The sequence below is a fragment of the Thunnus thynnus genome, chromosome 23 (assembly GCF_963924715.1).
Source record: "Thunnus thynnus chromosome 23, fThuThy2.1, whole genome shotgun sequence".
In the NCBI taxonomy this organism is placed as follows: domain Eukaryota; kingdom Metazoa; phylum Chordata; class Actinopteri; order Scombriformes; family Scombridae; genus Thunnus; species Thunnus thynnus.
This window is the reverse complement of record NC_089539.1, coordinates 26528149-26545293: the sequence shown is the minus strand read 5'-3', so window position 1 is coordinate 26545293 and position 17145 is coordinate 26528149. Positions and strand designations below refer to the sequence as shown.

General features: G+C 40.7%; 1 protein-coding gene across 2 annotated transcripts; it reads right to left on the bottom strand.

The window, feature by feature from the left end:
- Positions 1-574: 574 nt before the first annotated feature.
- Positions 575-13439, bottom strand: svopl (SVOP-like). 2 transcript variants are annotated; one of them, XM_067581895.1, is made up of 17 exons: positions 13327-13417; positions 12676-12807; positions 10522-10634; positions 10067-10155; positions 8155-8253; positions 7402-7473; positions 7012-7136; positions 6530-6593; positions 6009-6134; positions 5402-5530; positions 4734-4807; positions 4402-4598; positions 3919-4030; positions 2097-2178; positions 941-1030; positions 754-867; positions 575-667 (listed from the first exon to the last, which is right to left on the bottom strand). In XM_067581895.1, coding segments are annotated over exons 2-17 (1500 nt in total). In that variant the 5' UTR covers positions 12678-12807; positions 13327-13417; the 3' UTR covers positions 575-655. The 2 variants fall into 2 exon arrangements, with proteins under 2 accessions (XP_067437996.1, XP_067437997.1); XM_067581896.1 differs by lacking the exon at positions 12676-12807 and having other exon boundaries at positions 13327-13439.
- Between the last annotated feature and the right edge of the window lie 3706 nt (positions 13440-17145).

Genomic DNA, 17145 nt, shown 5'->3' with positions numbered 1-17145 from the left:
AACACCGTAACAACATGATGGTTCTGTTTTTATGTTAAACAGCATATTTTAATGTACATCAGTCATCAGGTTGGTGTTTAAAGCTGTGATATAAAATATTTTCAGTTCTTTTATTATTTTATTATTATTTATATTTTTCACTGGTCGATGAGGTTAAAAACAAACTGCTCCTGCAGATCCTGTTTTACTAAATTCATATTAATATAAAGAGTCTCAGATTGTCTCTAAACTAACGACCTGCTAAACTAAAGTTTCTAACAATGTTAGATATTAATTGATCACTTACGTCTGGCTTTCATTGGTTAAACCTTCACTAAGAGCCTCGATCCACTGACGCTGAATAACTACCGACCTGTGATCCTCCATCGAGTTGTGTCTTAACAACTTTGACTCATATAATAGAAAATTATCAATTTGAAGCTTTTTAATCAGCTTTCAGGGCCTGAAGCTGCTCTAACCAGAGATTCCTCCGTCGTATTTATCAGAAACAATAATCATTAACATCCAAGTTTTCTGATGTTACTGTTGGTCCTAATTAACCAGCTGTCCGTCATTAATAATTCACACAGTCAGCTGATGACAGAGTTATATTTAATATCTTTACATTACAGATATAAAGACAAACAGTAACAGGTGTTTGGTTTGGATGATGACATCAGGAGTTTTGCTGAAATAGAACAGAAAGTGCAGAGAAAACGTTTGTTTCAGATCAAACAGAAAATAATATTAATATTAATTATAAATATTTCTCACCAGCAGAGCTCGTCCTTTAGTTTCTATCGGCAGCAGGAAGTTTCCCAGAGCGCAGATCACACACGTGACGGCGAACGGACTGAGAGCCAGAATCACCGACTGAGACATCAGCACCTGAAGTACACACACAGGTAAACCACCTGAACCTGGTCTCAGCTCCGCCTCAACAACAGGACAACAAACACACCTGAGCGATGAACGGAGCGATCATCCCTCCGATCCTACTGAACGACGTGCAGAAGCCCATCCCCAGAGACCGAGCCACGGTGGGATACACCTGAGACACAAAACACCTGTTACACCTGAGACCTGATCAATAACCACAGGTGGAAGAAGTATTCAGATCCTTTACTGCAGTAAAAGTACCAATACAGCACCGTACAAATACTCCATTACAAGTTAAAGTCCTGCATGAAAAAACCCCTGAACAGTAAAAGTACATAAGTATTATGAGCTTGATGTAGTTAAAGTATTGCAGTAAAAGTACATAAGTATTATGAGCTTGATGTAGTTAAAGTATTGCAGTAAAAGTACATAAGTATTATGAGCTTGATGTAGTTAAAGTATTGCAGTAAAAGTAGTGGTTTGGTCCCTCTGACTGATATATTATTATATATGACATCATTAGATTATTAATAGTGAAGCATCAGTGTTAGAGCAGCATGTTACTGTTGTAGCTGCTGGAGGTGGAGCTAGTTTACACTACTTTATATACAGTTAGCTAGTTTAGTCCAGTGGTTCCCAACCTAGGGGTCGGGCCCCTCCAAAGGGTCAGCAGATAAATCTGAGGGGTGGTGAGATGATTAATGGGAGAGGAAAGAAGAAAAAACAAAGTTCTGATACACAAATCTGTTTTCAGTTTTTGGACTTTTTCTCTAATCTTTGATTTTTGCTGAAATATTGGATCATTTGAACATTTATTGAAATGAAAGCATGTGAGAAGTTTAGAGGGAAAAATCACTATTTGGTGGAGCTGTTAACAACTCATAGACATGTGAAATGTGACCCCGACTACACACTGCTTTTTGTAAGACGTCAAAAGACAAAAAGGTTGGAAACCACTGGTTTCATCTTTAACAATGTGTTGTATTTTAAAAGCTTGTTATATTATCCATTGTGTCAAATCTTCATCTGAAAAGTAACTAAAGCTGTCAAATAAATGTAGTGGAGTAGAAAGTACAATATTTCCCTCTGAAATGTAGAAAGTAGCATCACATGGAAATACTCAAGTAAAGTACAAGTACCTCTAAACTGTACTTAAATACAGTAGTTGAGTAAAAGTACTTTGTTACTTTCCACCGTTGTCAGTAACATCTGCAGGAAAAGAAGAAATGTGGACGTACCTCAGCAGTGTAAATATAAACCACATTAAAGTTCATGGAAACCAGAGACCGAAGCAGGAACAGCAGCACCGTGAACCCCAACCTGCAACAGAGACAGAGACAACCTGTATCCGGTCTGACAGGAGGTCCTCATAAACCTGTACCCGGTCTGACGGTCTGACAGGAGGTCCTCATAAACCTGTACCCGGTCTGACAGGAGGTCCTCATAAACTTGTACCCGGTCTGACTGGAGGTCCTCATAAACCTGTACTCCGTCTGACTGGAGGTCCTCATAAACCTGTACCCGGTCTGACTGGAGGTCCTCATAAACCTGTACCCGGTCTGACTGGAGGTCCTCATAAACCTGTACTCCATCAGACAGGAGGTCCTCATAAACCTGTACCTGGTCAGACTGGAGGTCCTCATAAACCTGTACCCGGTCTGACAGGAGGTCCTCATAAACCTGTACCCGGTCTGACTGGAGGTCCTCATAAACCTGTACCCGGTCTGACTGGAGGTCCTCATAAACTTGTACCCGGTCAGACTGGAGGTCCTCATAAACCTGTACCCGGTCTGACTGGAGGTCCTCATAAACCTGTACCCGGTCTGACTGGAGGTCCTCATAAACCTGTACTCCATCAGACAGGAGGTCCTCATAAACCTGTACTCCATCAGACTGGAGGTCCTCATAAACCTGTACTCCATCAGACTGGAGGTCCTCATAAACCTGTACTCCATCAGACTGGAGGTCCTCATAAACCTGTACCCGGTCTGACTGGAGGTCCTCATAAACCTGTACCCAGTCTGACTGGAGGTCCTCATAAACTTGTACCCGGTCTGACTGGAGGTCCTCATAAACCTGTACTCCATCAGACTGGAGGTCCTCATAAACCTGTACTCCATCAGACTGGAGGTCCTCATAAACCTGTACTCCATCTGACTGGAGGTCCTCATAAACCTGTACCCGGTCTGACTGGAGGTCCTCATAAACCTGTACCCAGTCTGACTGGAGGTCCTCATAAACTTGTACCCGGTCAGACTGGAGGTCCTCATAAACCTGTACCCGGTCTGACTGGAGGTCCTCATAAACCTGTACCCGGTCTGACTGGAGGTCCTCATAAACCTGTACCCTGTATGATGGTAGGTCTTCATAAACCTGTACTCCATCAGACTGGAGGTCCTCATAAACCTGTACTCCATCAGACTGGAGGTCCTCATAAACCTGTACTCCATCAGACTGGAGGTCCTCATAAACCTGTACTCCATCTGACTGGAGGTCCTCATAAACCTGTACCCGGTCTGACTGGAGGTCCTCATAAACCTGTACCCAGTCTGACTGGAGGTCCTCATAAACTTGTACCCGGTCTGACTGGAGGTCCTCATAAACCTGTACTCCATCAGACTGGAGGTCCTCATAAACCTGTACTCCATCAGACTGGAGGTCCTCATAAACCTGTACTCCATCTGACTGGAGGTCCTCATAAACCTGTACCCGGTCTGACTGGAGGTCCTCATAAACCTGTACCCAGTCTGACTGGAGGTCCTCATAAACTTGTACCCGGTCAGACTGGAGGTCCTCATAAACCTGTACCCGGTCTGACTGGAGGTCCTCATAAACCTGTACTCCATCAGACTGGAGGTCCTCATAAACCTGTACCCGGTCAGACTGGAGGTCCTCATAAACCTGTACTCCATCAGACTGGAGGTCCTCATAAACCTGTACCCGGTCTGACTGGAGGTCCTCATAAACCTGTACCCGGTCTGACTGGAGGTCCTCATAAACCTGTACCCTGTGTGATGGTAGGTCTTCATAAACCTGCAGACTGAGATTAAGGGTTCTTACATGGTTGTGCAGATGTTGATCATCATGAACAAAATGGCCGCCAGCAGCTGCAGCACCATCAGACTCTTCTTGCGTCCGAACACGCTGAGCAGACAGATGTTCAACGGGACGACTGAGGACAGAGAGGAGTCTCAAACTGTTAGCTAACATGCTACATTAGCATTAATCTCAACATACTTGTTGGGTTTTTTAAATGAGGTTCTTAAATTTTTTTATACTAAATATTTTCACGTGAAAAATTTGACAAAAACATAAATAAAAAGTTGTTCTCCAGCAGAATTACACAACTGGCAGTTAGACCACCATGATTGATTTGGGAGATAAAATTCACAAACAAAGTTACTTAATGATTGAAATCAATAAATTAAATACTGTTGGTTGGTGGTTAGTTGAAAGTTTCTTATGTAGATGACAGTATTCCTGTAACTACTCTGAACTCTGAGCTCTTTCTCAAACACATCTCCTCCTCGCTCCCGGACTCACGTGCGACCTCGCCCAGGCAGCTGATGAGGAGCGTCTGGTAGTCGCTGAATCCGAAGGGGATGCAGTAACACAGTCCGTCCTCATGGCGGTGTTTGACCTGATGCTCCCGATCAGCGTTAGTCACGCACAGCAAGTTCTTCTCCAACAGCTCCGAGCTGCTCAGCACCGAACCGTAGTACGAGAAGGACGCCACGAACCTGCCGGGTCAGACAGGAAACACAAACTGAAGCCTCAAACGTCTGATCTGGTTCGTCCACACAGTGATTTCAGTGTTTAAATATGTTGAATGTTTGTTTGGTGGCATCAGAACTGAGGAGGAGGAGACACGTTACCATGTGTACCAGAGCAGTAAGGACGTCCTCCTGAACGCTGGACTGAGCAGAATCCTCCAGCTGCCTCTTTCTTTCTGAAACACAAACATCCTTCAGTCTGCATGCAGTTAACCAGACGCACCGTCGCACATTATACTGAATTCATCAACACGACGTGGAGGAAATGTCGCAATTTACAATCAGAAAACTGGGAGGCTTCTTCCTCTAATAAGAGGTCGACTACACCCGCAGCCACCACGACCTCAATAATCAACATAAAGCAGAATTATCACCTTTCTGACAACGTCAACAAAACCTGAAAATGTAGAAGCTTCGTGAAAGTAGAATTTATGGCAGAGCTGTTGTATTGGACTGCACAGGTGTTCCTGATAACGTGCTGGCTGAGTGTGTGCTGTATATATATATATATACTGTATATATATACTGTATATATATACTGTATATATATATACTGTATATATATATATACTGTATATATATACTGTGTATATATATACTGTATATATATACTGTGTATATATATACAGTATATATATATACTGTATATATATACACAGTATATATATACAGTATATATATATATACTGTATATATATATATACTGTATATATATACTGTGTATATATATACTGTATGATGTAACTGAACTGAAGGGAGACTGAACGTACTACAGGCGGCTCCATCAGTCGTCCTGGAGGAAGAGACGATCTGTTCATCTTAGCGATCCGGTTCAGAGTGTCGACGGCAGCCTGAACGTTTCCTGCTGACACGTTGTACCGAGCCGACTCAGGAATGAACTGATTAATAATCAATAAAGACAGACAGATTAAAATTAATGTGGAGGATAAAACACATTTCTGGAAATATCTTTTAACAGGAAACAGTTTAAAGTCGAAATGTGATGTTTCAAACGACTTCTAGCTCTTTCACTTCATCCAACACTTCAACTCCTTTCATTTATGCATCAACTAACATCAACTTTTAGTTTTCACATTCAAACTGATAACAACTGCTTTCAGGTCATCACTTCAACTCCTTCTATCACTTTCACTTTCAGCAGTTCAACTTCATCAAATATCTCAGATTCATGTCAGCACTTCTTTCAATAATTTACTGTTTTCAGTGATGTGCTGCGCATTTATTCTTTTTTGACTGCCACTTCAACTTCTCTCAGTTCTTTCGCCTTTAGGCACCGCTTCATTTCGCGTGAGGAAGTTACTATTGAAGAGGCATTTCAAACAGAATTACTGAAAGCAGTGGAAGCGTCAAACCCACCTTGAAGAGGAAGATGAGGATGATACTGGGGGTGATGGAGATGCGGATCATCCACCTCCAGCCCATCGTGGGAACCACCAGCATCCCCAGGATGATGATCAGCATGGAGCCCGTCATCCAGAAGACCTGAACATAGAGACAGACAGAGAGCATGCTGGGAGATCTGATGACATCACAGATCAGACTCAGGTGTGTGAACAGACAGAAGCACATAAACTCAAAATAAAACTGCATCAAACTGAAGCATGAAACAAATATCAACTATCTTCACATCACTGACACACAGGTTTAATTTAAGTTACTGGTCTGACTGGAGGTCAGACAGGTTGCACATTTTTACTAAAATACTAAATTCAGTTATTTAATCCCTAACTGACTCAAAGTGTCTGTGAGCAGAAAGCAATAAATAAAATGCTTTTCTAACATTATTCCAGTGTTGCTTCTGTATTATTTCTGTTATTGTGAGTAAATAATGAATGAACACAGAGCTCAGCAGCGTCGGCATGAAGCGACAGACTCACGGAAGCCAGAGGCAGCAGGAAGGCTCGATGCTTCGCAGGGATGAACTCCGTCTTCAACACAAACCTGCAGGTCAGGTGAGGAAGGTACAAGCTCACAAACAGTCCGTCACCAGCGTGTCGCACGTTTATCACAACTGCAGATTCTGTTTCTGTTAACATTTAATGTTTTTAACACGTCAGAAACACAAACTGTGTGTGTGTGAGTGTGAGTGTGTGTGTGTGTGTGAGTGTCTGTGTGTGTGTGAGTGTATGTGTGTGTGTGTGAGTGTGAGTGTATGTGTGTGTGTGTGTGTGAGTGTGTGTGTGTGTGTGTGTGTGAGTGTGTGTGTGTGAGTGTGTGTGTGTGTGTGAGTGTCTGTGTGTGTGTGAGTGTGTGTGTGTGAGTGTGTGTGTGTGTGTGAGTGTCTGTGTGTGTGTGTGAGTGTGTGTGTGTGTGAGTGTGTGTGTGTGTGAGTGTGTGTGTGTGTGTGTGTGTGTCTGACCCCTGCGACACTCCTGCGACGCCGCAGCCCACCATGCTGCGCAGGAAGATGAACCAACCATAAGATGGTGCGAACGAGGTGAGTAGAGAGAAATACGCACTCCAGACGAAACCTCCAAACACCACCTGATATAAAAATATATCTAATTATTATTATTATTATTATTATTATTATTATTATTATTATTATTATTATTATTATTATTATATATCTGGTCATTTAGTCACTGTTAATAGATGCATAACGAGGGAAACCTGACTCATAAATATATAAGAAAATATGAATAAATATGAAATATAGAGGATGAATCTGAAAAAAAGATGTAAAATGATATAAATAAATAAATAAAAAGGTTCAGTGAGTTTATTTAAACATTAATGTGTTTCTGACCTTCCAGCGTCCGTATCTGTCAGCGATGTATCCTGCCAGGACCCCGCAAACCATGAAACCCAGAAACACCATCTGAGGAAACACACACACAGTACACAACTAGAGTACACACACAGTACACAACTAGAGTACACACACAGTACACAACTAGAGTACACACACAGTACACAACTAGAGTACACACACAGTACACAACTAGAGTACACACAGTACACAACTAGAGTACACACAGTACACAACTAGAGTACACACAGTACACGACTAGAGTACACACAGTACACGACTAGAGTACACACAGTACACAACTAGAGTACACACAGTACACAACTAGAGTACACACAGTACACAACTAGAGTACACACACAGTACACAACTAGAGTACACACACAGTACACAACTAGAGTACACACAGTACACGACTAGAGTACACACAGTACACAACTAGAGTACACACAGTACACGACTAGAGTACACACAGTACACGACTAGAGTACACACAGTACACAACTAGAGTACACACAGTACACGACTAGAGTACACACAGTACACAACTAGAGTACACACAGTACACGACTAGAGTACACACAGTACACAACTAGAGTACACACAGTACACAACTAGAGTACACACAGTACACGACTAGAGTACACACAGTACACAACTAGAGTACACACAGTACACAACAACAAAACAAACAATGGATCGCTGCAGCTTTACACTGATTAACAGCCAGCAGATGAAGTCATTAGTTACCGTGGAGACGAGTGCCACCTGCCAGTCGTCCAGACGCCACTCACATCGAATCTCAGGAGAAACTACAGCTAACAGCATGATCTCCATGGCCTCCACGATCTGATACATGATGTACAACGAGAGAAGCAACTCGTTAACCAGACGAACCAGAGGTCCGACTGTAACCAGAAACCAGGAAGCTGTTTTAGTGTCCGACTGTGACCAGAAAGCTGTTTTAGTGTCCGACTGTAACCAGAAAACTGTTTTAGTGTCCGACTGTGACCAGAAAACTGTTTTAGTGTCCGACTGTGACCAGAAAGCTGTTTTAGTGTCCGACTGTGACCAGAAAGCTGTTTTAGTGTCCGACTGTAACCAGAAAGCTGTTTTAGTGTCCGACTGTGACCAGAAAGCTGTTTTAGTGTCCGACTGTAACCAGAAAGCTGTTTTAGTGTCCGACTGTAACCAGAAAGCTGTTTTAGTGTCCGACTGTGACCAGAAAGCTGTTTTAGTGTCCGACTGTGACCAGAAAGCTGTTTTAGTGTCCGACTGTAACCAGAAAGCTGTTTTAGTGTCCGACTGTGACCAGAAAGCTGTTTTAGTGTCCGACTGTAACCAGAAAGCTGTTTTAGTGTCCGACTGTAACCAGAAAGCTGTTTTAGTGTCCGACTGTAACCAGAAAGCTGTTTTAGTGTCCGACTGTAACCAGAAAGCTGTTTTAGTGTCCGACTGTATCTGTAGCCCATAAAACTGCAGCGTTGCGGCTCGTTTGAATGAATCGATCATGTTGTGACATTTTGCTCTAAGTTATCTGGACGTGTTTGTTATCAGCAGGAGACTCTGAATGATGTCATCACGCTGCATCTCTAGTGGAGAAGGAACCAGCCAATGGGACAGTTATGAGAAAATTTAATCTTTATAATGAGGAAACGACCTTGTAATAATGAAATACACTTTATTGTTATCATAAGTGAAATATAAAAGATGTTTTTCAGCGAGGATGTAGCTTCTCCTGCAGTACTTTTCAGTTTGTTTGCTCATCTGTTGTTTTTCTGTCAAAGTGTTTGCAGTTGTATCAAACTACCTGCTGTTACCATGGTAACCACAGGTGTTGCTGAATCAATCAGGACTGAAATCTGAAGGATTATAACTTTAAAAGATGAGTTCACGTTTTTCATGTCCATCTTAAACCAACAGTCAGTGTGTTTCTTGCTGTAATCATTCCTCCTGTTCATACTGACCAGTAGAAGATCCCTTCATAATGACCTTACAATGGAAGTGATGGAGGACAAAATCCACAGTCTGAAGCTAATATGAAGCTTCAGCGTCCAAATGAGTCAAATCAAGTAGATATCTTTCAACGTTACAGTCTTTTTAGTGCCAAAGTTCCTCTTTTTGTTACTATACTTCCACCTGCAGCTCAACAGGGAAACACTGTCCGAGGAAACACAAAGAGGGAATTTGATGCTAAAAAGACTGTAAATGTGTCAGATATCCACTTGATATGACTAACTCAGACTGCTGAAGCTGAATAGAAGCTTCACACAGACTTTAAATGACTGTGTGGACACACTGTGGATTTGAAGGATCTTTAATATCCAGTATGAACAGGAGGAATGATTACAGACACCTGACTGCTGGTTATAGACACTGGGAACACTGGGAACACTGGGAACTGTCCTGTCATCATGTCTATACCAACCCGTCACTGTTGGTGGGGTTATGTGAGGTCACGGTCAGGTGACAGGTTTGGGGCGGAGCTAGAGCTGAGTTCAACACTACAGATGATGTAAGTTCACATGAAACATTCACATCTGGAGAGAAACAAGTGATCAGTTTCCTGTATTGATTGTGTAGAAAGCAGTGTGTGTGTGTGTGTGTGTGTGTGTGTGTGTGTGTGTGTGTGTGTGTGTGTGTGTGTGTGTGTGTGTGTTACGTTTGAGCTCCCCATGATGACAAACAACAGGATGTGAAATCGTCCGAAGCCGATCGTCTCCACAGCTTCCTCCACAGTGAACGTCTGATCTGATCAATAAACAGTCACATGACATCAGGAGATATCTGATGTGTTATTATATTTATCATGAAATGGAGTATTGATAACTTTAAATTAAATTAAACGTTAAATTCTCACATTTAAGAACCCGAATTATGAAACATTTGATGTTTTTTGTTTAAAAAAAAAATAGTTAAAGAATTAATCAATCAAAATGATTACAGATTTTCTTTTAATCGACTAATTGATTAATTGAACAATCGTTGCAGCTCTAGTTTCAGGAACCAGCTCTGAGTGACCAACATGTTTCTACTTAGAATAGAAAACAGATTTTATATTTTTCTATTGTCTTTTAGTTTTTTTCTTTTATTATTGATTATTGATTTGAGACTCACCATCTTTGTTGTTGTTCTTGGCGTCCTGCTGAGCGTCTGCAGGTCTGTCCTGCAGTTCCACCTCCTGCAGATGGATGGCGCTCACCAGCTCCGTCTTCATACAGTCACCCATCCTGTCCATCGATCAGGCCAATCATTGATTACTTCATTAGTAAATCAACAGCAACGTTATCTTTAAAAGCTGAACATTTTCTGACAAAATAAGATATTTAAAGTCGTCACCTTGAACACATTTTTCTTTATTTCCCGTCATTTTATAAACCGAACCATTAATCAGTAAATTAATTGATTAATTGATACATTAACTGATGATGAAAATAATCATTGTGGCATGTTGGAGAGAGAGTGAGTCTTATTACGGTGTTATAACATATAATAATAGAAGTAAAGTCGTAGCCGTGATGTCGTAGTTCATCGACTCCTGTTTTGAAACCTTGAGTTTGGCAGTTTGACTGCCGCCATCTTGGATTTTTGGGGCCAGAAGTGATACGACGTGACCATCGCCATGGTAATGCCGCGTCCTAAAGCATGCGCTGCTTTATCGTCTATTTTACTCTAAATGGGACCATAATTTATAAAATGAACATCACGCTGTGTTGAAGAAGACGTGAGACGAGTGATCGAGACCATAAACTCGTTCGGAAACTGTTTACTGAGGTAATAAATCAATGAGCGGTAGGGTCATTTTCTCATAGACTTCTATACAAACGAACTTCTTCTTGGGTTAAGGTTAGTGGAGTCGCCCCCTGCTGGCCATTAGAGAGAATGCAGGTTTAAGGCACTTCCTGATTGGCTTCCCTCTTCAGACCAGGAGCTTCCATGGATGTCTACAGAGACCTGGATACAGCGGCGGAGACGAGGCTCTGTTCATTCCTCTGACAGTTGCTCAGGAAACCAAAAAAGCCAAAAACTTCCTGCTGTAAAGAAATTACTTGGATGAAAACATACTGAGCATGCTCACTAGAGACTTCCACCGGCCGAGACGGCAGCTTCTGGTTCAGCTAACTGTAACGGGGATAAAATGATTCAATCATGTGGCTCTTCTAGACTTCTGATGATCAGACCGAATGGATCAAATTCTGACAGTAAAACCAGTCATTTAACGGCTGGTGACACATAATTTACAGACGTCTCTGTCACAATAAGTCTGTGGGGAAAAGTCTTTTTGGGCCCAATAGCATCATGTGACGTAATTACACGGTTTGGCTGCTGTTCCTTTATCCAAACTAGCCCCTACACCCTCTCCCTTCCTACTTCCTCTCCGTCTGCGTGTTCATGTGGAGCGTCCGCCGTATTAAGTTCCATCCCAAACCGACTAGCGGGGAGTGGAAGCGGGTTATAAAACCCTCCAGCAGCGAGCCTGCATCGGTGTGGACGTACTGAGCATGTGCAACACCTCTTGTGTTCGTCATGTTTACGGTACTGAGTACTGCGTAAACTGCTCAAACTAACATAGACATTTAATATTGCCACGCAGATGTTAAAAATGTAAAGGTTACATTGTATTTAGGATAAAATAAACCGTTCGCTAGTCTAGAAAACGATAGATTTATTTGATTGTGTTGTATATTTACAGGGACTGTTGCTAAAAACAAGCAGCTTATAAACATAAGAAAGCATAAAGAGAAGAAATGCAACCAAAGAGGCTTGGGAGTAATTTTGGTATTATAATATATGTATATGTAGTATTATATATGATGAAGTCCACCTATATGTATTTTAAAAAGTTTGACCATCTCTGTGTATCCTTCATATCTCTGTTATATTCATATACAGTCAAAGATCCCAACAGATGCTGATTAGAAAACACGGTGATGAAAAGTTACGACAGTTCCTGTTTCCACCAAGAGAGTGAAGTTTGTCCCAAAGCTGCTGCTGTACTTCTTCTCTACACCTTAATGACGGAGCTTCACCCAGCTGGGAGTGTGACTGCAGACACACACTGGGACCAGTGAGTTACCAGAGATCACATGACTCCACTGGCTGACTGCAGTTTATAATAGAAACACTCACTTTAGTAGGAACAGCTGAACAGAGTTTACTAACGTTCATTACTGTCGTCAGAAATATAATAATCATAATTCTGCTTTATGTTTATCAGTCAGCTCGTATATTGAGAGGTGTTTCTAATATTTTGTCCACCCATTAACATACATTAGCGCGGGAAGAGAAGCTCTGCTCCGATGATGAAGACCACGATGAAGACCAAGTTCTCTTCAGCAGAGAAGAAACGACAGTTTAACGCTGATTGATGATGGATCACTGAACTGAAACAGTCCTCATGACCTGTAAAATATGTGAAGAATGAAAGAGTGAATCCTAAAATCACAGCCTGTTTTAAACTGTTTTAAACTGTATTTCTATATTTATACATGTAGGCTGTTCAGCTGGACCGTTTCAGAGAAAACTGATTATTTTTACTCCATTCTGAAATCTAATTTTATACTTTTTACTTTTTTGAATCATTCAGATTTTGTCTGCTGGTTAATTAGACATTTCTCTGTAAACACATATTTATTATAGTTTTATACGGACTGTAAATACACTGAGTCCGTTTAGACCAAAGTCAACGAACACTGAGCAGCTGAGACGCGTTCAGTTGTTTCTATGAATCATTTCATGAGATCATTTATGATCTTTACATCCTCACCGCCTCCATCAGACAGGAAACTTCAAACCTTCCGGTTTTTAACGGAAACATGTCAGTTTAATTCTACTAAAGCCGAACTTTTCTTGTAGAAGGACGACGAACAATGTTCGGCTGCGTTCACGTTAGTTTACAAGCGAATAAATGGCTCCACTTACACAGATGTTTGTTCTGAAATCCGGAGCTCTCAGTTTTCTCTCCTCTCATGCTGCAGGAGATGTTTCAGTCTGTTGTTTACCTGACCAGGTGTATCAGGAAGTACCATCGTCATCGTCACCAGGTAACCAGTGGGAGGGGTTCAGTTCACCCCATACAGGTGAGTACGGAAGCCTATTAGTGCCGAAGAAAACAACAACAAAAAAATACTCACGATGATTAGAAATTATTATTATTAAAGTCAAAAATATTTAAATAAAATTCTTATTTTTTACTTTTTCAATCAAAATTAAAATCCAAATCTTTACAGATGAACAATAAAAAGTTATTAAAGATATTTTTACTGTTTAAATCAATGATTGAAAAAAGTCTAATTTTTTTTCACAAAAAATGGAGATTTCAAGAATAAAGTTAAAAAATGTTTAAAAATAAAAGAAAAGTGTCAAAATGTAATTTTACAAAAGAAAATCTCTGATAAAGTTTTTCCTGTAACTTCGGCTGTTGTTATGTTACAACTTCCCTCCTTTACAATAGTTTATTTTTTTAAGTTTTAAACATTTCTTTTAACAATAATTTCAATAATTTTTATTTTTCTTGAAATATTACCGTTATTCTGTCTTCAGTACTGTTGTCATGTGAAAGCTGCTCTGCTGAGCGACTTGTTTGTTTGTTTGTTTTGTGTGTTGTGTGATGTTTGCTCTCATTGTTCCACAGCTGGAGGATTAAACTGAAGTAGTTTTATTAACAAAACAAACATCTTGTGTGTTAAATAAAAAAAAAACCATCCAGTCTGAATCTGAACACTTTAATGTTTGTTAACACAATCTTTAAGACTTGAAACACCACAGGATGCAGCTCACACAGAGTTTGGGTAGAACAGGTCCTGTCATGTGACGCTGTCAAATCAGCTGACAGCTCACCTGGGCGGCTGCTGTTGAACAGGTAAACCCGCTGGCAGTGATCCCAGGTGCACTGATTTAACGTTAAACTAACTTTTCCTTCAGGCTCTGTTTCCTGAAGCAGCTCCACTGAGTTACCTGGATCACACCTGGATCACACCTGGATCACACCTGGATCACACCTGGATCACACCTGGATCACACCTGGTCCGGTCTGAACTCAGTGAAGCTGCGTGTCGGAGAAGAGTCGAGATGGAAACAACAGGAATGTAGTTGGACTCAGATATGCAGCTGTATGGAAGTTCATTCATGACAAAGTACTGACTGCAATGATCTGGTCAGTAAAGATCTGAAAACATTCTGATTAACGTTTGAGCAGTTTGAAGTCGTCCAGATAAGATGGCAGTTAAATACCAAACACTAGTCAGCTGATCGAGATCACATGTTCACAGAAACCCTGAAAGATGGTTTTTATCTTACGAGCAAAGATAATAACTTGTGTGCACAAGTTATTATCTTGTGTCTTGTTTGAACAAATTCATCATCAATAATTGTGTGCTCAGATCAATATCTTGCTTTCGAAAGTTATCTTGTTCACACAGTTATCAATACACAGCAAAATGTTATTACAAGTTATTGTCTTGTTGCAAATGTTAATATTTTGTTTAGTATCTTGTACCCACAATTCATGATGTTGTTGGTAAATGTTAATATTTAGTATATTTTGTTTCTGAGTTAGTATAATGTGCACAGAAGTTAGTATGTTGTTTGCACAAGTTAATCAGATTCATAACTTGTGCACACAAGTTAATGTCTCACTTCAGGGCTCTGAACATGTTAGTGGGTTTGGGTCTGACGGTGCTTCCAGTCTGTCATGAATAAAGCATCCATAGTGCGACTGGTCGTCTGCTGGATTCTCACTGAGGATCACAGATCTAGAAAACACAGAACTCAAACTCTAGAAAACATTGAAGGAAACATTCAGGAGAAGTTTGTGAAACCTGCAGAGCAGCAGCTTAAATCCAGAGTTTGATGTGAGAAGACAAACTTCTCTCTTTGATCACGACAGCTGCAGGGTTTTCTTTTCTTGTGTGTGATCTGAAGTTTTACGACACACCTTCAGGCGTTGAATTAGCACCATGTGATCCTGTAGGCGTTGCCAAGTCCTATGGCTTGACTGACAGGTGCTAGGTCCAATCAGAAAGTCTCCAGCCGGTGAAGAGTTCTGCATTTGGTTTCTGGTCCACGAAGGATGTGTTGGCACTGTTGCCGGGCAGATCTTTGAGTCCGTTCAGCAGAGCAATCACAGATAAAATATTTTCTATATTATGTTTTCTATTCAACACCATATCCACTTTCATTTATACATTGTTTACTGTAACCATCTTCATTTAGATCCAAAAATATTTTTTGGAAAAGAAAAACAAAGAAAACATGTTTTATATGAAGTATTTTTTTTCTACTGTGTTTGGATGAACAATGGTTTTATGGCACTGTGACATTAATCACTCTTTGCTCACTCTTAATTTGATGTGGGAACAACTCTTCACTTTTTTAATTTTTGTTTTTAACATCTTTTAGCAGCATGCTAAACATTAACTGGAACATCACGAGTAGCTAAAGCCTCAAACTTAGTCAAACATGCTGAAGAAGAGCAGAGAGCAGAAACGAACAAACCCTCTCATACATCCACCGAACCAGGTTTTACAAGTTCATCACAACACTACAGAGAAAAGAGCCGACCAGCAGAGAGGGGAACCAGTCACCATCTATACAACCATTCTACAATTTATCAAATGTACGAGGGGCTTCCACTTAGTTCATAGTATAATAAAAGAACAGAACACTACTACTGCTGTAATAGTAATCATAATAATCATAATTATTGATGTAGTGAGCTCTGATGTTGCACACATACAAATTATACATAGGCCTAAAAATTTTGATTAGTTTGTTTTCATCTGCAGAACTAGACAGGTAAAAGTTTAAACTTATCCATTCAAATTTCCAATGTCAAAACCATAACAACCATTAACAAACAACCCTGGCCTTACAGGGTAATTACGGGGTGAGGACCTTGAGTTCAGCTCCATGGGAAAGGTTGATATCTTAAGTCCCTTCACAGACTTGACCAGAGCTTTGTACATTTGACTGGGACATCCTGCATCTTCCTAAACTGGATTTCTTTTTTTAAGGCAAACATTCAACATTCATCACTCGGACAGTGGTTGTAAAGGTTAGAGAAACAGGCTTGTGGCTGTCTGATTCTCCTGGTGAGCCCCAAGGTTCTGTCCTGGGTCCTATTTTGTTTGCCCCTTGGACACATACACAGTAGTTTTAAAGGTACCCTGTCACTAGTACGCTGATGATGTTCAGCTCATGGTATCTGTTCAGGTTGTGATAAATGACTGGTGCCCCGACTCTCCCTCCCTCACAAATAAACACTGTACCCACCCGTCACCTGATAGACTCACCTTTAGCATTCTCCCCACAAACTGATGGATGCAACAAAGCAGCGATGAACCTGCTCCACGGAGCAAATAACTCGATATTAAAGCGATGTGTTAGCGTTAATTTCTTTTTCATTGCCACCGATACATGAACACACGAGCGAGCAGCTATGCTAAGCAACGTCTCCACAGATAAGCAAACGCCGGCTCAAAATCTACAGCGAGCTCAAACACAAGAGGGGTACAACCATAGAACAGTAGTTTGGTCATTTTTTGATCAAAATAAAGGATTTTAAGTATACTTTTATATATAAGCAATAAAAAAAGTAACATCTCAATACTCCAATAATAACTCTTACATTAATATTGTGCTCATTGGGATTCTATCTCTTTACATATATTCATATTTATTCTTAGCTATATATATCTATATCATTTTTCCTGTTTTGTGTTCCCATGATGTAGGAACTGT